Here is a 20635-nt window from a genome sequence, read left to right as displayed (position 1 = left end):
CTCTGGGAAGGGAGTGTGACTGTGGGATAGCAGGTATAGTAGGGAGAGATGGTGTCTATAGTAACAGTGGATAATAGTCTCTGGGAAGGGAGTGTGACTGTGGGATAGCAGGTATAGTAAGGAGAGATGGTGCCTATAGTAACAGTGGGATAATAGTCTCTGGGAAGGGAGTGTGACTGTGGGATAGCAGGTATAGTAGGGAGAGATGGTGTCTATAGTAACAGTGGATAATAGTCTCTGGGAAGGGAGTGTGACTGTGGGATAGCAGGTATAGTAGGGAGAGATGGTGCCTATAGTAACAGTGGATAATAGTCTCTGGGAAGGGAGTGTGACTGTGGGATAGTAGGGAGAGATGGTGTCTATAGTAACAGTGGATAATAGTCTCTGGGAAGGGAGTGTGACTGTGGGATAGCAGGTATAGTAGGGAGAGATGGTGCCTATAGTAACAGTGGGATAATAGTCTCTGGGAAGGGAGTGTGACTGTGGGATAGCAGGTATAGTAGGGAGAGATGGTGTCTATAGTAACAGTGGATAATAGTCTCTGGGAAGGGAGTGTGACTGTGGGATAGTAGGGAGAGATGGTGTCTATAGTAACAGTGGATAATAGTCTCTGGGAAGGGAGTGTGACTGTGGGATAGCAGGTATAGTAGGGAGAGATGGTGTCTATAGTAACAGTGGATAATAGTCTCTGGGAAGGGAGTGTGACTGTGGGATAGCAGGTATAGTAGGGAGAGATGGTGCCTATAGTAACAGTGGATAATAGTCTCTGGGAAGGGAGTGTGACTGTGGGATAGCAGGTATAGTAGGGAGAGATGGTGTCTATAGTAACAGTGGATAATAGTCTCTGGGAAGGGAGTGTGACTGTGGGATAGCAGGTATAATAGGGAGAGATGGTGTCTATAGTAACAGTGGATAATAGTCTCTGGGAAGGGAGTGTGACTGTGGGATAGCAGGTATAGTAGGGAGAGATGGTGCCTATAGTAACAGTGGATAATAGTCTCTGGGAAGGGAGTGTGACTGTGGGATAGCAGGTATAGTAGGGAGAGATGGTGCCTATAGTAACAGTGGGATAATAGTCTCTGGGAAGGGAGTGTGACTGTGGGATAGCAGGTATAGTAGGTAGAGATGGTGTCTATAGTAACAGTGGATAATAGTCTCTGGGAAGGGAGTGTGACTGTGGGATAGCAGGTATAGTAGGGAGAGATGGTGCCTATAGTAACAGTGGATAATAGTCTCTGGGAAGGGAGTGTGACTGTGGGATAGCAGGTATAGTAGGGAGAGATGGTGTCTATAGTAACAGTGGATAATAGTCTCTGGGAAGGGAGTGTGACTGTGGGATAGCAGGTATAGTAAGGAGAGATGGTGCCTATAGTAAACAGTGGGATAATAGTCTCTGGGAAGGGAGTGTGACTGTGGATAGCAGGTATAGTAGGGAGAGATGGTGTCTATAGTAACAGTGGATAATAGTCTCTGGGAAGGGAGTGTGACTGTGGGATAGCAGGTATAGTAGGGAGAGATGGTGCCTATAGTAACAGTGGATAATAGTCTCTGGGAAGGGAGTGTGACTGTGGGATAGTAGGGAGAGATGGTGTCTATAGTAACAGTGGATAATAGTCTCTGGGAAGGGAGTGTGACTGTGGGATAGCAGGTATAGTAGGGAGAGATGGTGTCTATAGTAACAGTGGATAATAGTCTCTGGGAAGGGAGTGTGACTGTGGGATAGCAGGTATAGTAGGGAGAGATGGTGTCTATAGTAACAGTGGATAATAGTCTCTGGGAAGGGAGTGTGACTGTGGGATAGCAGGTATAGTAGGGAGAGATGGTGTCTATAGTAACAGTGGATAATAGTCTCTGGGAAGGGAGTGTGACTGTGGATAGCAGGTATAGTAGGGAGAGATGGTGTCTATAGTAACAGTGGATAATAGTCTCTGGGAAGGGAGTGTGACTGTGGGATAGCAGGTATAGTAGGGAGAGATGGTGCCTATAGTAACAGTGGATAATAGTCTCTGGGAAGGGAGTGTGACTGTGGGATAGCAGGTATAGTAAGGAGAATGGTGCCTATAGTAACGTGGGATAATAGTCTCTGGGAAGGGAGTGTGACTGTGGGATAGCAGGTATAGTAGGGAGAGATGGTGTCTATAGTAACAGTGGATAATAGTCTCTGGGAAGGGAGTGTGACTGTGGGATAGCAGGTATAGTAGGGAGAGATGGTGCCTATAGTAACAGTGGGAATATAGTCTCTGAATAGGGACTTTGGCTGTGGGATAGCAGGTATAGAAAAGTGAGATAGAGGCCTAAAGGCAAGTGCTTCATGTGAGCCAGTTTCTAATATCTGCACCTGCTCTAGATGAAATAAGGACCTGTATGCAAACCACTTAAATAGAATTCCTCGCTGAACGTCTGGAGTCCTACCCTTTGAGTTCCCCACATCCAGTGTCGGACTGGCCCACCGGGATACCAGGAAAACTCCCGGTGGGCCTAGGTGTCAGTGGGCCCTCTTGCTTCTAAACATTTGACATATTTCATGGTCATTCTTTATTTCTATGAGAACAAAAAGACTAAATAGATGGAATAATAGATGATAGTATTATAGTATGTAAAGAAAAGAGACTAGGAGAAGCGAGGAGAGGAAGAGTAATAGTACTGAGAGTGGGCCCCTGGTCTAAGGTTTTTGGGTGGGCCCCTGGTGTCCCAGTCCGACACTGCCCACATCAATGATACACCATCAGTGGAAACATTCACTCATTGGAGTTTATGGCATCTATTCATTAAAGTGCCAAACCCATTATCAGTGAATAGTTGCTAATGATGCTCATTTGCTGCACTATTCACATGTAAAGTCCCTTGTGTATTCAGGAGCTCTAGGACCTGCCCTGACATTGCAGTGATCGGCTCTGTGCAAGAAAGACCATTATCTCCCAGGGACAATTCATAATGGCTATTGTGCTTGTGGGAATGTCAACTTCCTGGGAGTTCTTCCTACATGCATGTGTCAAATGAAATGCGGCCGGCCTGCTTACTTGTGAAACGTGTTGGTCATTGATCTGAGAAAGAGCCATAGCCAGGAATGCAGCTGATAGGGCTGAACTGGAATAATAATGGCAGTGAAATATCAGTCCCACACATGATACTCTGACTGTAATAAAAATCTGCCAGAGCCTCGGCAGCCAAAACTGGTTTATGGTGGGACAGAGATGGCATTTGCCCCAGGCCTCCAAGTTACAGACAAGCCAATGAAAAAACAAAGATAAAAAAACAAAACTTAGATCGATAGATTGATAGATAGATCAATATAATATCAGTTATTCAACCTGCAGCTCCTTTTTACTTCAGCCTCCAGCATCCATCTGAAGATGCAAGGAAACTAGGAGATCTAATACAAAATCTAGACGGATATAGTTGGGATAGCAGGTATAGTAGGGAGAGATGGTGTCTATAGTAACAGTGGGATAATAGTCTCTGGAAGGGAGTGTGACTGTGAGATAGCAGGTATAGTAGGGAGAGATGGTGCCTATAGTAACAGTGGATAATAGTCTCTGGGAAGGGAGTGTGACTGTGAGATAGCAGGTATAGTAGGGAGAGATGGTGCCTATAGTAACAGTGGGATAATAGTCTCTGGGAAGGGAGTGTGACTGTGGGATAGCAGGTATAGTAGGGAGAGATGGTGCCTATAGTAACAGTGGGATAATAGTCTCTGGGAAGGGAGTGTGACTGTGAGATAGCAGGTATAGTAGGGAGAGATGTGTCTATAGTAACAGTGGGATAATAGTCTCTGGGAAGGGAGTGTGACTGTGGGATAGCAGGTATAGTAGGGAGAGATGGTGCCTATAGTAACAGTGGATAATAGTCTCTGGGAAGGGAGTGTGACTGTGGGATAGCAGGTATAGTAGGGAGAGATGGTGCCTATAGTAACAGTGGGATAATAGTCTCTGGGAAGGGAGTGTGACTGTGAGATAGCAGGTTTAGTAGGGAGAGATGGTGCTTATAGTAACAGTGGTATAACAGTATGTGGGAAAGGAGTGTGACTGTGGGATAGCAGGTAATAGTAGGGAGAGAAGGTGTCTATAGTAACAGTGGATAATAGTCTCTGGGAAGGGAGTGTGACTGTGGGATAGCAGGTATAGTAGGGAGAGATGGTGTCCTATAGTAACAGTGGATAATAGTCTCTGGGAAGGGAGTGTGACTGTGGGATAGCAGGTATAGTAGGGAGAGATGGTGCCTATAGTAACAGTGGGATAATAGTCTCTGGGAAGGGAGTGTGACTGTGGGATAGCAGGTATAGTAGGGAGAGATGGTGTCTATAGTAACAGTGGATAATAGTCTCTGGGAAGGGAGTGTGACTGTGGGATAGCAGGTATAGTAGGGAGAGATGGTGCCTATAGTAACAGTGGATAATAGTCTCTGGGAAGGGAGTGTGACTGTGGGATAGCAGGTATAGTAGGGAGAGATGGTGCCTATAGTAACAGTGGGATAATAGTCTCTGGGAAGGGAGTGTGACTGTGGGATAGTAGGGAGAGATGGTGTCTATAGTAACAGTGGATAATAGTCTCTGGGAAGGGAGTGTGACTGTGGGATAGCAGGTATAGTAGGGAGAGATGGTGCCTATAGTAACAGTGGGATAATAGTCTCTGGGAAGGGAGTGTGACTGTGGGATAGCAGGTATAGTAGGGAGAGATGGTGTCTATAGTAACAGTGGATAATAGTCTCTGGGAAGGGAGTGTGACTGTGGGATAGTAGGGAGAGATGGTGTCTATAGTAACAGTGGATAATAGTCTCTGGGAAGGGAGTGTGACTGTGGGATAGCAGGTATAGTAGGGAGAGATGGTGTCTATAGTAACAGTGGATAATAGTCTCTGGGAAGGGAGTGTGACTGTGGGATAGCAGGTATAGTAGGGAGAGATGGTGCCTATAGTAACAGTGGATAATAGTCTCTGGGAAGGGAGTGTGACTGTGGGATAGCAGGTATAGTAGGGAGAGATGGTGTCTATAGTAACAGTGGATAATAGTCTCTGGGAAGGGAGTGTGACTGTGGGATAGCAGGTATAATAGGGAGAGATGGTGTCTATAGTAACAGTGGGATAATAGTCTCTGGGAAGGGAGTGTGACTGTGGGATAGCAGGTATAGTAGGGAGAGATGGTGTCTATAGTAACAGTGGATAATAGTCTCTGGGAAGGGAGTGTGACTGTGGGATAGCAGGTATAGTAGGGAGAGATGGTGCCTATAGTAACAGTGGATAATAGTCTCTGGGAAGGGAGTGTGACTGTGGGATAGTAGGGAGAGATGGTGTCTATAGTAACAGTGGATAATAGTCTCTGGGAAGGGAGTGTGACTGTGGGATAGCAGGTATAGTAGGGAGAGATGGTGTCTATAGTAACAGTGGATAATAGTCTCTGGGAAGGGAGTGTGACTGTGGGATAGCAGGTATAGTAGGGAGAGATGGTGTCTATAGTAACAGTGGATAATAGTCTCTGGGAAGGGAGTGTGACTGTGGGATAGCAGGTATAGTAGGGAGAGATGGTGTCTATAGTAACAGTGGATAATAGTCTCTGGGAAGGGAGTGTGACTGTGGGATAGCAGGTATAGTAGGGAGAGATGGTGTCTATAGTAACAGTGGATAATAGTCTCTGGGAAGGGAGTGTGACTGTGGGATAGCAGGTATAGTAGGGAGAGATGGTGTCTATAGTAACAGTGGATAATAGTCTCTGGGAAGGGAGTGTGACTGTGGGATAGCAGGTATAGTAAGGAGAGATGGTGCCTATAGTAACAGTGGGATAATAGTCTCTGGGAAGGGAGTGTGACTGTGGGATAGCAGGTATAGTAGGGAGAGATGGTGTCTATAGTAACAGTGGATAATAGTCTCTGGGAAGGGAGTGTGACTGTGGGATAGCAGGTATAGTAGGGAGAGATGGTGCCTATAGTAACAGTGGGAATATAGTCTCTGAATAGGGACTTTGGCTGTGGGATAGCAGGTATAGAAAAGTGAGATAGAGGCCTAAAGGCAAGTGCTTCATGTGAGCCAGTTTCTAATATCTGCACCTGCTCTAGATGAATAAGGACCTGTATGCAAACCACTTAAATAGAATTCCTCGCTGAACGTCTGGAGTCCTACCCTTTGAGTTCCCCACATCCAGTGTCGGACTGGCCCACCGGGATACCAGGAAAACTCCCGGTGGGCCTAGGTGTCAGTGGGCCCTCTTGCTTCTAAACATTTGACATATTTCATGGTCATTCTTTATTTCTATGAGAACAAAAAGACTAAATAGATGGAATAATAGATGATAGTATTATAGTATGTAAAGAAAAGAGACTAGGAGAAGCGAGGAGAGGAAGAGTAATAGTACTGAGAGTGGGCCCCTGGTCTAAGGTTTTTGGGTGGGCCCCTGGTGTCCCAGTCCGACACTGCCCACATCAATGATACACCATCAGTGGAAACATTCACTCATTGGAGTTTATGGCATCTATTCATTAAAGTGCCAAACCCATTATCAGTGAATAGTTGCTAATGATGCTCATTTGCTGCACTATTCACATGTAAAGTCCCTTGTGTATTCAGGAGCTCTAGGACCTGCCCTGACATTGCAGTGATCGGCTCTGTGCAAGAAAGACCATTATCTCCCAGGGACAATTCATAATGGCTATTGTGCTTGTGGGAATGTCAACTTCCTGGGAGTTCTTCCTACATGCATGTGTCAAATGAAATGCGGCCGGCCTGCTTACTTGTGAAACGTGTTGGTCATTGATCTGAGAAAGAGCCATAGCCAGGAATGCAGCTGATAGGGCTGAACTGGAATAATAATGGCAGTGAAATATCAGTCCCACACATGATACTCTGACTGTAATAAAAATCTGCCAGAGCCTCGGCAGCCAAAACTGGTTTATGGTGGGACAGAGATGGCATTTGCCCCAGGCCTCCAAGTTACAGACAAGCCAATGAAAAAACAAAGATAAAAAAACAAAACTTAGATCGATAGATTGATAGATAGATCAATATAATATCAGTTATTCAACCTGCAGCTCCTTTTTACTTCAGCCTCCAGCATCCATCTGAAGATGCAAGGAAACTAGGAGATCTAATACAAAATCTAGACGGATATAGTTGGGATAGCAGGTATAGTAGGGAGAGATGGTGTCTATAGTAACAGTGGGATAATAGTCTCTGGGAAGGGAGTGTGACTGTGAGATAGCAGGTATAGTAGGGAGAGATGGTGCCTATAGTAACAGTGGATAATAGTCTCTGGGAAGGGAGTGTGACTGTGAGATAGCAGGTATAGTAGGGAGAGATGGTGCCTATAGTAACAGTGGGATAATAGTCTCTGGGAAGGGAGTGTGACTGTGGGATAGCAGGTATAGTAGGGAGAGATGGTGCCTATAGTAACAGTGGGATAATAGTCTCTGGGAAGGGAGTGTGACTGTGAGATAGCAGGTATAGTAGGGAGAGATGTGTCTATAGTAACAGTGGGATAATAGTCTCTGGGAAGGGAGTGTGACTGTGGGATAGCAGGTATAGTAGGGAGAGATGGTGCCTATAGTAACAGTGGATAATAGTCTCTGGGAAGGGAGTGTGACTGTGGGATAGCAGGTATAGTAGGGAGAGATGGTGCCTATAGTAACAGTGGGATAATAGTCTCTGGGAAGGGAGTGTGACTGTGAGATAGCAGGTTTAGTAGGGAGAGATGGTGCTTATAGTAACAGTGGTATAACAGTATGTGGGAAAGGAGTGTGACTGTGGGATAGCAGGTATAGTAGGGAGAGAAGGTGTCTATAGTAACAGTGGATAATAGTCTCTGGGAAGGGAGTGTGACTGTGGGATAGCAGGTATAGTAGGGAGAGATGGTGTCTATAGTAACAGTGGATAATAGTCTCTGGGAAGGGAGTGTGACTGTGGGATAGCAGGTATAGTAGGGAGAGATGGTGCCTATAGTAACAGTGGATAATAGTCTCTGGGAAGGGAGTGTGACTGTGGGATAGCAGGTATAGTAGGGAGAGATGGTGTCTATAGTAACAGTGGATAATAGTCTCTGGGAAGGGAGTGTGACTGTGGGATAGCAGGTATAGTAGGGAGAGATGGTGCCTATAGTAACAGTGGATAATAGTCTCTGGGAAGGGAGTGTGACTGTGGGATAGCAGGTATAGTAGGGAGAGATGGTGCCTATAGTAACAGTGGGATAATAGTCTCTGGGAAGGGAGTGTGACTGTGGGATAGCAGGTATAGTAGGGAGAGATGGTGTCTATAGTAACAGTGGATAATAGTCTCTGGGAAGGGAGTGTGACTGTGGGATAGCAGGTATAGTAGGGAGAGATGGTGCCTATAGTAACAGTGGATAATAGTCTCTGGGAAGGGAGTGTGACTGTGGGATAGTAGGGAGAGATGGTGTCTATAGTAACAGTGGATAATAGTCTCTGGGAAGGGAGTGTGACTGTGGGATAGCAGGTATAGTAAGGAGAGATGGTGCCTATAGTAACAGTGGGATAATAGTCTCTGGGAAGGGAGTGTGACTGTGGGATAGCAGGTATAGTAGGGAGAGATGGAGCCTATAGTAACAGTAGATAATAGTCTCTGGGAAGAGAGTGTGACTGTGGGATAGCAGGTATAGTAGGGAGAGATGGTGCCTATAGTAACAGTAGATAATAGTCTCTGGAAGAGAGTGTGACTGTTGGATAGCAGGTATAGTAGGGAGAGATGGTGCCTATAGTAACAGTGATAATAGTCTCTGGGAAGGGGTGGTGACTGTGGGATAGCAGGTATAGTAGGGAGAGATGGTGCCTATAGTAACAGTGGATAATGTCCTCTGGGAAGGGAGTGTGACTGTGGGATAGGCAGGTATAGTGGCGAGAGATGGTGTCCTATAGTAACAGTGGATAATTAGTCTCTGGGAAGGGAGTGTGACTGTGGGATAGCAGGTATTAGTAGGGAGAGATGGTGCCTATAGTAACAGTGGATAATAGTCCTCTGGGAAGGGAGTGTGACTGTGGGATAGCAGGTATAGTAGGGGAGAGATGGTGTCTATAGTAACAGTGGATAATAGTCCTCTGGGAAGGGAGTGTGACTGTGGGATAGCAGGTATAGTAGGGAGAGATGGTGCCTATAGTAACAGTGGATAATAGTCTCTGGGAAGGGAGTGTGACTGTGGGATAGCAGCGTATAGTAGGGAGAGATGGTGCCTATAGTAACAGTGGATAATAGTCTCTGGGAAGGGAGTGTGACTGTGGGATAGCAGGTATAGTAGGGGAGAGATGGTGTCATATAGTAACAGTGGATAATAGTCTCTGGGAAGGGAGTGTGACTGTGATAGCAGGTATAGTAGGGAGAGAGTGGTTGCCTATATGTAACAGTGATAATAGTCTCTGGGAAGGGAGTGTGACTGTGGGGATAGCAGGTATGTAGGGAGAGATGGTGTCTATAGTAACAGTGGATAATAGTCTCTGGGAAGGGAGTGTGACTGTGGGATAGCAGGTATAGTAGGAGAGATGGTGCCTATAGTAACAGTGGATAATAGTCTCTGGGAAGGGAGTGTGACTGTGGGATAGCAGGTATAGTAGGGAGAAGATGGTGCCTATAGTACAGTGGGATAATAGTCTCTGGAAGGGAGTGTGACTGTGGGATAGCAGGTATAGTAGGGAGAGATGGTGTCTATAGTAACAGTGGATAATAGTCTCTGGGAAGGGAGTGTGACTGTGGGATAGCAGGTATAGTAGAGAGGTATAGAAGGGAGAGATGTAGAATCAGTGGGGATAGGAACTCACCTAACACTGGCCCTGTGCTCTGTTGTCCCCTTTTCTCTGTCAGTTAGATCTGCCAACTCTAATCCCTCTTTCTATATTATTTGGGAAAGGTTTGTTAAACAGGATTATTTCCCAGGTTTTGCTATAGGAGTACTTAAAAATTGTAAAAAAAAAAAAAAATCGTGTGTCCCAATAATAACTTTAATGAACTGTGAATCTGTAACTAAAACTTCCTGGATGTTGCTGAAAATGTGAAAAAAATTTTAAATTAATTAATAATTCAAATCCAGTTAATGTTTAACAGTTAAAAATGTATTTATCATATAGATGATAGATAGATAGATATAGATATATAAGAAGCAAAAGTGGATTTAATTTTATATATATATATATATATATATATATATATATATATATATATATATATATATATATATATATATATATATATATATATTACCCCTAATCTTTAAAAGAATAATGTCAAATAATTTAACTAAACTGTCAGAATTTAGGGTAAATTGGGCTGCATGAAAGAATAATTATATGACTGCCCTGCCTTGTAAAATCCATGTTCTTACGTATCTGCCAGATATTTGTCTATAATACACAGAGGTTAATCCCAATAAACCACAATAGGTCACTGAGTTTTACAGGGTTAAATATCCCCCTGAACTTCCTATTACTGAATCTTGTTTCCCAAAAAGATAAAGTCAATATCTGGTCAAACAATTTATACAAAAGAAGACAGAGGCTGGTGGAAGAACAGAAAGCAAATCAATTAGCTGGAGGAATAGAGTATTATACAATTAGATTGGTTACCAGTAATAGGATTTATGCGCAGTGCCTGCTCAAAATTGTATTTATAATAATATACATTTAGGAAAATACATACTGTATATGCTTTTATCAATTCGAAAACAAATTGTTTGTGTTGCTCTAAGGACATTAGAAGAGGAGAATAGAACAGAATAATAATAATAATAATAATAATGTCTCTTGTTCATTTCCTTTCTCAACCCTAATGAGAATCCCATCTTCATTTGTTCTTATTAACGGAAAACACGTTTGTGCCTCTCACAAACGAAATAATCGAATAATCTGAATGTTTTTTAAAACTGGCCGTCTGATAATAATTGAATACAGTTTCAGTGTAGAAATAGGAATGATGACTATGATCTGTTTGGTTTAATTGCCTTGTTAATGAAAGATATTATTATTATTAGTAGTAGTATTATTGATAATAATAATAATAATAATAATAATCATGTGTATAAGCTTTGATCCAGTTTACACAATAGCATACAACAATTGATGATGATGATGATGATTATTATTATTATTATTATTATTATTATTATTATTATTATTGGGAAACTAAATATGAACACAAACACAAGTAAATAAAAAAAAGGATACTTTTTTTATATAAAGAAAAAACGAATGTAAGGAGATGTTAAATAATAGATATAGATGTTAAATATTTAGTTTCCCAATAAAAATAATAATAATAATAATAATTTGTATAAGCTTTGATCCAGTTTACACAATAGCATACAATTGATGTTAATTATCATTATTATTATCATCATCATTATTATTGGGAAACTAAATATGAACACAAACACAAGTACATAAAAAAAAAGGATAATATTTTTTTTAGAAAAGAAAAAACGAATGGAAGGAGATGTTAAATAATAGATATAGATGTTAATTATTTAGTTTCCTAATAATAATAATAATTTGTATAAACTTTGATCTAGATTACACAATAGCATACAAAAATAGATGTTAATTATTATTATTATTATTATTATTTATTGGGAAACTAAATCTGAACACAAGTAAATAAAAAAAAATGGATAATTATTTTGTAAAAAAGAAAAAACGAATGTAAGGAGAAGATGTTAAATAAAAAGTATAGATGTTATATATTTAGTTTCCCAATAATAATAATAATAATAATACTCATAATAATAATGTGTATAAGCTTTGATCCAGATTACACAATAGCAAATAAAATAGATGTTAATTATTATTATTATTATTATTTATTAACACAAGTAAATAAAAAAATTGCATCATTATTTTGTAAAAAAAAAGAAAAAACAAATGTAAGGAGAAGATGTTAAATAATTTATTGAATATACAAAGTCTTTCCATCAACTGTGGACAACAATATTTAAATCCAACTCCGAAATCAAATATTTCAGGTTATAATTTGGCTGAATAAACCAGCAGAGGTTTAAAAAATAAAAACAAACAAACCAAAAAAAACTTTCCAAGATCTTTCAGTTTGACACTGGGGGAAACAGAACTGAAACAAGAATAAAAACAATCTGCCTTCAGATATATATTTATATACAAAGTGAGTGGAAAGTTTCTGTACAAAACGGTAAAATCAGTAAAACAGAAGGGCATTTTTTTTCGATTCCTAAAATCGCCCGATTTTGCCGCCCAGGAGTCGGAATCGCATCTCTCCTTCCCAATTTACACGAGCAGATCATTTTTTTTTATAACTTATTCTGTAGAAAATATATATATATACATTACATTGTAGGCTGTACAACACTGATAGACTTTTGATTGAACACATACCCTGGTTAATTCAGCTGTTAAAGCGCTTAATAAGGGGGGAGAGTTCATGTTTTTGGGGGGAGGGGGGTTAAGTCTGTGATTTCCTATCACAAAGTGTCCGAATTGTTGCTGCAAGGGCTGAGAAGGTTCAAGTTTGTGGACTTGTGCTTTTTTAATAACCTGGAGATTTTTTCATCGTCCGAGTTGGGGTCCAAGGGTTTGTTATATTCATCGTCCTCCTCGTTGTCTGAACTCTCCTTCATCTTCTCTGTCTCTGAGTCGTGTTTCTTCTTGGCTGTGGCCATCTCTGCTGCGTGTCTCTTCCTCCACTTGGTCCTTCTGTTCTGGAACCAGACCTGTTGGGGGAACAGAGATCGATCAGATCTGCAGAATGAGCCCCATCACAGACAAATATGACCTCTTAAATGGGTCGAATCCCCCCATTAAGACCTGATCAATTAAAACATCATTATCCAAACCATAGTCTGAAACCCATCCCTGACCATCAAGGCACCTTCTAATTGGGCTGACCAAACATGAACCCAAGTAAAAGGCATGAGACCCCTTTTTAGGAAAATATGAATTTTAGGAGATTATGAGGCACCTTCCCAGGATTATATGAATTTTAGGAGACCTTGAGGCCCCTTCCCATGAAAATATGAATTTTAGGAGATTATAAAGCACCTTCCCGGGATTATAAAACATTTTAGGAGAGCATGAGACCCCTTCCTAGGAAAATGTGAATTTTAGGAGATTATGAGGCACATCCCCATGAAAATATACATTTCTGAAGATTATGAGGCTCCCTCCCATGAAAATATGAATTTTAGGAGATTTTGAGGCACCTTCCCAGGATTATAAATTTTTTTAGGAGAGCATGAGACCCCTTCCTAGGAGAATATGAATTTTAGGAGATTATGAGGCACCTTCCCATGAAAATATACATATAGGAGAGCATGAGACCTCTTCCCAGGAAAATTTGAATTTTAGGACAGCATGAGACCCCTTTCCAGGATTATATGAATTTTAGGAGATTATGTGGCACCTTCCCAGGAAAATATGAATTTTAGGAGATTATGAGGCACCTTCCCAGGAAAATATTAATTTTAGGAGATTATGAGGCACCTTCCCAAGATTATATGAATTTTAGGAGATTATGAGGCACCTTTCCAGGATTATATAAATTTTAGGAGAGCATGAGACCCCTTCCCATGAAAATATTAATTTTAAAAGAGCATGAGACCCCTTCCCAGGAGAATATGAATTTTAAGAGAGCATGAGGCCCCTTCCCATGAAAATATGAATTTTCGGAGAGCATGAGACCCGTTCCCAGGAAAATGTGAGTTTTGGTAGAGAAGACCAGACCTCATCCGTAAAGAGTCCTCATATAACCCAAAAGCCTAAAGGCTTATCGACCATCCCAGCCAAAGAAACCCCATTCTATAAAGGCCTCCTCTGCCAAAAGCGAAAAGGATCCTTCTAATGTGAATAAGCCCCATCCAAGCAAAAGGAGTTGGGTCGGTACCGCTGTAATATTTGGCCTCCTCTAAAAAACTGCTGCGCTCACAAATTCATCCAAATCCCCATCAAACAGGCTCAATTCTCTTTCCAAAAATGATTTCACCTAAATCTGAACCTTTCCTAGTTACAGAGAGAGTTTATATCATCAGATTATTGAAATCTCGAATATTGGACAATACTTTATAGAAAAAGATCGCTGATTATAATAAATGTCCAGGATATTAATATTTTCATTATTATTGCTGCGCTCAGAACTTTCTGATGTTCATCTTACATTTCAGCCATTTCATTTTTACATATAAATACATGCATTTTTTTTTTGTTTTTAAATCAGATTTGGGAAGTCTGCAATTAATTAGAAACTGGGATTAGAAATAATCTTCTTTAGCCTTAATAAAACCTCTAAAATCAATTCTTTTTTACTCAGTCACTGATAGAGACACATCGCACAGGAGAAACTATCATTTAAATGTAAAGGTTTATTGGCACTGACATTCTGGGATCATTTACCTGTAATACATGAGCTAATTAAACTAGAGAAGAAGTCGGTGCAATGTGAATATTATAGACAATATTATAGATGTTATAGATTATAGTATATTTCTAGTTCGCGTAAAAACGCACACAAATAGATTCCAGGCTGTATATCATTTATTTCTTGTATTTATCTAATTGCCAGAGTTTTTATTTGCTGGAAAAAGTGTACAATGACCCACTCTAACGATTTTATTCGATTATCTATATTTATGGAAAAACTATTTTATTAAAAGAACTTCTATAATTTAATAAAATATTGGTGATTGGTCATTTTCGTTCTATGATTATACAGAATAATAAGAGGAGATGGAGAAGCAGGAGGACTCGGATACAGATCAATGTTCTGCATAGAAATAAATCGCAGCCACAAATGAAAACACAACCATTTCCCCCTCGACAATGGGAACAAAGAGTTCTGTAAATTGGCAGATGTTATAATTCAGGGGGTTATAATGTATAATAATCACAGGATAATTTGGCCGATATATTGATGACTTATTATATAGATACTTTAGGTACAAAAGTCTCATCTGTTATCAATAAAAATTGCAGCTAGTGGGAATTATTCAATTCATTAATTATTTAAAGGCTGCTAAATATTTGCATTTAGGCATTTAAGCCCCCATAATTATAATACATTGTCATTGTTTTAAAATGTTTAATATAATATTGTGTTCATGGAATATCAGTCACTTTTGGTTCTCTGATGTTACACAAGTAAATATTGCCTGCAAGAGCAGCAGCATATAATAACAATACAGTGTATATCATAACAACCTATATTTATAGAGAGAATATTATACAATAGAGCCAATTTTGTTCCCTATTAAACCAAATACTATATCAGATATAACCCCATATAAAGAAGTAGATCCATATCAGGATATCACATATAAGGTGGAATACAGCAGGAAGGTGCAACACTAGAGATCTAAGATCCCTGCCCTGGGGGTGCTGGGAGTTGTAGTTGAGAAAAAGCAGGAGAGGTCCAGGTCGCACCCATCAAATTGATATTGTATTGGCACATCCACACTACTCATGGTATATTATTTTATTATAGGCAGTATATATATTGTATTGCCAGTGGAATCCCATGAATCTCTCTGCTCTCACCTTGACTTGGCTCTCTGTCATGCCCAGGGAATAGGCGAGTCGTGCCCTCTCAGGCCCTGCCAGGTACTTGGTCTGCTCAAAGGTTTTCTCCAGGGCAAATATCTGCTGTCCAGAGAAGGTTGGCCGGGAATGTTTCTTCTTTCCATCCTTATCCAACAGCATCCCTGCCTGGGCTGAGAGTGAGGGAAACACACTGTTATTCCCATGCTCTGGGCACAGAAGTGCAGCAACTGAACTAATCATTAGTTTCCACAGAACCAGCACAAATATATAAATGTCCCACTCAGCCTGTACATAGAGAAACAGGAACCCCCCACCTAAAAATCTCTATGTACCCTCCCCCTGCTGAACTTGTATCAATGCTTTCATTTTTCATCCACTTGAATAAACCTTCATGTAATAAAAACTGTATGTACACTCACCCTGATGAACAAGTCAATAAGTAGCTTAGTATGTGCCCTCACTATTATATAACTGCATCTGCTAATAATTGATATACATAAACCAATAAACATGTACCTATAACCCCCAAATGTAACCCCCTAATTAACCTGCTTGCACCCCACATAATACAACTTTGTGCAACAAGACACAGTTCAGAAGCAACAAGTTTTAGAATGGGGGAGGGGTTTATTCTTACACCTGCCTGCACCCCAATATTCCCTCTGCTCTGTATCTCTCGCCTTAATTAATATGTTTGTATTAAGCCATAATTGAGAAATAAACTGGTGGATACTCCCCTATTGCAGCACATGGAGGATTCCACCACCAAAAAGTTCATAACAAATGTTAATAAGGCCCAGTCTGAGCTGTAGGTTTGGCATAGAATCTTGGCAAATATTGTTTGTTTGAAAATTTGCTGCTGGATTATTTCAAAATTCAACAAAGAGAAGTTGAAATATGAGCTGTAGGTTTGGGAAAGGTCAGTGCTTGTCTGGCAGAAACACACACACAAATATATAGATTTATATATATATATATATACCATACATGAGCTGGTGCACTCAAAAACAACAATAGTAAATGCCTGGGTGCTGGTTAAAAAATAGATAAATATCAAGAAAAACAAACAAACCGCACTCACGGGTCTTTTTTCAGTGAAGAAAAATTATTGTAGTTTATTTCAACGTTTCGGCTTCTTACTCAAGCTGTCCTCAGGAAGTTCCTGAGTTAGAAACCGAAACGTTGAAATAAACTACGATTTTTGTTCACTGGAAAAAGACCTGTGAGGTTTGTTTGCTTTTCTTGATATAGAGAGAGAGAGAGAGAGAGAGAGAGAGAGAGAGAGTGAGAGAGAGAATGAGAATGAGATAGATATAGATATATATACCAACAGTTTCCAGACCAGCACTCCCTTTAGTAAAAAATATAATTTTTATTGTTGCATAGTATCAATATCCAACGTTTCGCTCCCCATTGGGACCTTTTTCAAGGATGATGAATGGGGACCAAAACGTTGGATATTGATACTATGCAACAAAATAAATTATGTTTTTTTTTACTAAAGGGAGTGCTGGTCTGGAAACTGTTGGTGTATACAAGATTACTGTGCACCCCTCCTCCTATATAAATTAGCCTTGGAGTGCGGATACTCATTGGAGAGTTTTATATATATAAACTGCCTGGGTGCTGGTGGAATGTTATAACATATTGAATAGTGAAAAAACAACCCCACTCACAGGACTTGTTGAAAAGTGAACAAAAAGTGGATTTATTCAATGTTTCGGCCCCTGAAGATGTAGGGACCGAAACGTTGAATAAGTCCACTTTTTTCCACTTTGCAACAAGTCCTGTGAGTGGGGTTGTTTTTCCACTGTACAATATATATATATTTGTGTGTGTGTGTTTATGTATAATAAAATCACGTGGTGGGAGAGACCAGCTGATAGAATGTCATTAACCTTTCGAGCTGCCAGAAATTTGTGCCAATACAATGTAGAGCCTATAGAATGATTATTGTGACTTACTTGCACAGGCCAGTCTGGGATCCCTCCAAGGAGAGCTTTGCATAACCCCAGGCCAGAAGATGGGGGCCCTGCCGGGTAACTCAGTCAGGGGTTTGGGGTACCTGGACACAGCAGGGTTAAAGTACATCCCAGTGGAGGTGGCAAGTCCATTAATACGAGGCAGGCTAGTGAGCAGGTTACTGGAGGAGCCCAATGTGGCCCCTAGGGGTCGGCCAAGAATGTCACTAATCCCATGAGGGGTCGCCAGGGGGATCTGTGAGTTGAGAGAGGACAGACTGGGGGATTTGAAAGTGTTGGGGTTGTGCAGGGTATAGGGGAACAGAGTGGCCTTCATCTCAGCCATATTGTGCAGCGCAGCCAGAGGAGTGGAGCTCAGCAGAAAAGCACTTTGTCTGTTACTCTCCATCTGTCCCACGGATAACATTGGGGAGCATGAGAGCAGCCCGTCCCCTAGGCTTGTGCGCAACTTTCAGCAGAGTAAAGATCAGCCCAGAGCCGCCTGGGAGCGCCACAAACAGCAGCCAGATCTTCTGCACAGTCGCCCTGCCCCAGTCGCTCGCCACCAAACTCGATTCTTTGCAAATCTCTAAACAAAAATCCCGTTGTCGGTCGCAGCGATCGCTCCCGGTGCCGCGAAGATCCCAAAGCCAAAGCGACTCAGCAGCAGCAGGAACCGCTCTGATAACTGACCAGCCACCTGCTCATTGGCTCACACGCTGCCGGGCCGCGCTCTGATTGGCCCATCGATTGGAAGGCCGCGTCACCGAGCCCAGAGCAGCACTAAATGAAGGTCCTATAATAAAGTCAGGTGCTTTAAATGGCTGTAAATTCTGCCCGCTGATTTATCTCTCCAAAGACTAAATAAATCCCATTCAATGAGATTTTAGTGAGCCTCAGGCTTTACAAAGAGAATCAGGGAAAGAAAAAAAAAAAAAGAAGAAGACATGGCCATGTATCTCAGGAAAATGTAAATTGTCATTTTGGCTGACTATTAATTTGTCTAAGGAACAACAATAAAGAGCCAGGGAATCTATTAAAAAGACAGATGTATAATGAATAAATTATAGAGAACGGTGGCCTGCAACACAAATATATCTGTATAATATTGACTTGCAATAAATCCCTTCCTTGTTCAATTGTAGCTTATAGGATCTTTTTATCCCAACCCCCAAATTACTGTGTTATCCAAAGCTCTTTCCTCTGCTTTGTCTCTCTGGGATCTGCCATAAGTCATCCCAACCCAGCAATATATATATATATATATAAATATTCCTTGTTTTATGGGACTTGCAGTTTTATTTTTCTATCATCTGTCTATCTATCTATCTATCTATCTATCTATCTATCTATCTATCTATCTATCTATCTATCTATCTATCATCTATCTAATCTATCTATCTATCTATCTATCTATCTATCTATCTATCTATCTATCTATCTATCTATCTATCTATCTATCTAATCTATCTATCTATCTATCTATCTATCTATCTATCTATCTATCTATCTATCTATCTATCTATCATCTATCTAATCTATCTATCTATCTATCTATCTATCTATCTATCTATCTATCTATCTATCTATCTATCTATCTATCTAATCTATCTATCTATCTATCTATCTATCTATCTATCTATCTATCTATCTATCTATCTATCTATCTATCTATCTATCTATCTATCTATCTATCTATCTTCTCATCTTCTCTCTCTCTCTCTCTCTCTCTCTAATATATACAGGGATATTGTGCTATACTGTCACGCATTTATTTCCCAGATGCATAACATTAGAGAGCACATATGTCCCATTTATTCCCACTTGTTGACATTTTAGCCATAAAGTGTCATTTGCAGGAAACGGCAGTTTACTTATTCAACTAAGTGTCCCTTCTTTTTACAGACCTGACACAATAGACAGTAAAGATTGTTTAGACCCCTCAGTGACTGTTTTCCACAGACAAACGTCCCTTTGTGCTGGATTATCTATTGAGAGAAGGAAGTCCGTCTTTTACAAGGCAGAGACCCTTCCTATAGAGTGACTGTGGCTATAGAGTAGAGTGGCTGTGGCTATAGAGTAGAGTGACTATAGAGTAGAGTGACTATAGAGTAGAGTGACTGTGGCTATAGAGTAGAGTGACTATAGAGTAGAGTGGCTATAGAGTAGAGTGACTGTGGCTATAGAGTAGAGTGACTGTGGCTATAGAGTAGAGTGACTATAGAGTAGAGTGACTATAGAGTAGAGTGACTGTGGCTATAGAGTATAGTGGCTGCTCTTGGAGTGGGAGCAGAGGAGGGCTGTCCTGGCAAATGGAGATGGGGGTCACATTCACTGAGAAATGATGTGCTGGGACTTGATGTCATTTCACAGACTGACAAACATCTCCTATTAATACACTGCTGAAATGACAAGGTCCCCAATCCAACCCCCCCCCCAAAGCTCCTGTCAATTATTCTGACACTTCTAATCAGGCCCAAATATGCTGCCCCCGCTTCTACACTATATTAACTAATATATATATATAGCTATGGATATGTAGAATAAATCAACTATGTGCTCGTATATTTGTACACTTAAATAATCCGATTGACGCGTGGAAATGTTGTGCTTTCAGATTTATTTCTATATTTTTCGAATTTACGGTAAATCGAATTTACGGCTAATTTCTGCAATCGCGTCTATTTGCGCAGGGTTTTCCCTTAGTGCCCCCCACGGATCCTACACTGGGGATTGTTTTTCGTTCCCAATAACCCAGGTTTTTTTTACTGTATAACTCAGGGGACTTTTCTAGTTTTACAATAGGAGGAGATTTAAGAATCTCTGCAATTCGAATATGAATATTTACTTTACTTACTGATTCTTTTTGTAGGGAAGGAAATAATGTAAAATCATATTTGTGTCTTCTCTTCACTGGAATCTTTAACAGAATTCATTTGATGTGCAGGTCTCTCTGCCACTGTGTCCGGATAAGAGATCTTAAAGGGATGCGCACTTGGAAACCTTTATTGTGTGTCAGTGGGATTATCTCGCAGATAAAAACGTGGTGCATAATTGATTTAAAAATGACCCCCCAAAACACTACATTTCAAATATGTTCTTAAGAAATCACCCCCCAAAAAACGAAATTTAACAAGAAAATGCATTAAAAAATAGAAGAAAGTTTGCGCACCTTTTTGAAACTGTAACTCTCTGCACC

General features: G+C 40.6%; 1 protein-coding gene across 1 annotated transcript; it reads right to left on the bottom strand.

Annotated features, from left to right (window-relative positions):
• Positions 1-12379: 12379 nt before the first annotated feature.
• On the bottom strand, positions 12380-18245 carry nkx6-2.S (NK6 homeobox 2 S homeolog). The gene is made up of 3 exons (XM_018227362.2): positions 17440-18245; positions 15473-15645; positions 12380-12657 (listed from the first exon to the last, which is right to left on the bottom strand). The coding sequence occupies exons 1-3, from the start codon at positions 17861-17863 to the stop codon at positions 12409-12411; spliced, it is 846 nt and encodes a 281-aa protein (XP_018082851.1). The 5' UTR covers positions 17864-18245; the 3' UTR covers positions 12380-12408.
• Positions 18246-20635: the final 2390 nt, after the last annotated feature.

Source organism: Xenopus laevis, chromosome 7S (assembly GCF_017654675.1).
Source record: "Xenopus laevis strain J_2021 chromosome 7S, Xenopus_laevis_v10.1, whole genome shotgun sequence".
In the NCBI taxonomy this organism is placed as follows: Eukaryota; Metazoa; Chordata; class Amphibia; order Anura; family Pipidae; genus Xenopus; species Xenopus laevis.
The sequence above is the reverse complement of the archived record's forward strand: the minus strand, read 5'-3'. Positions and strand labels throughout refer to the sequence as shown.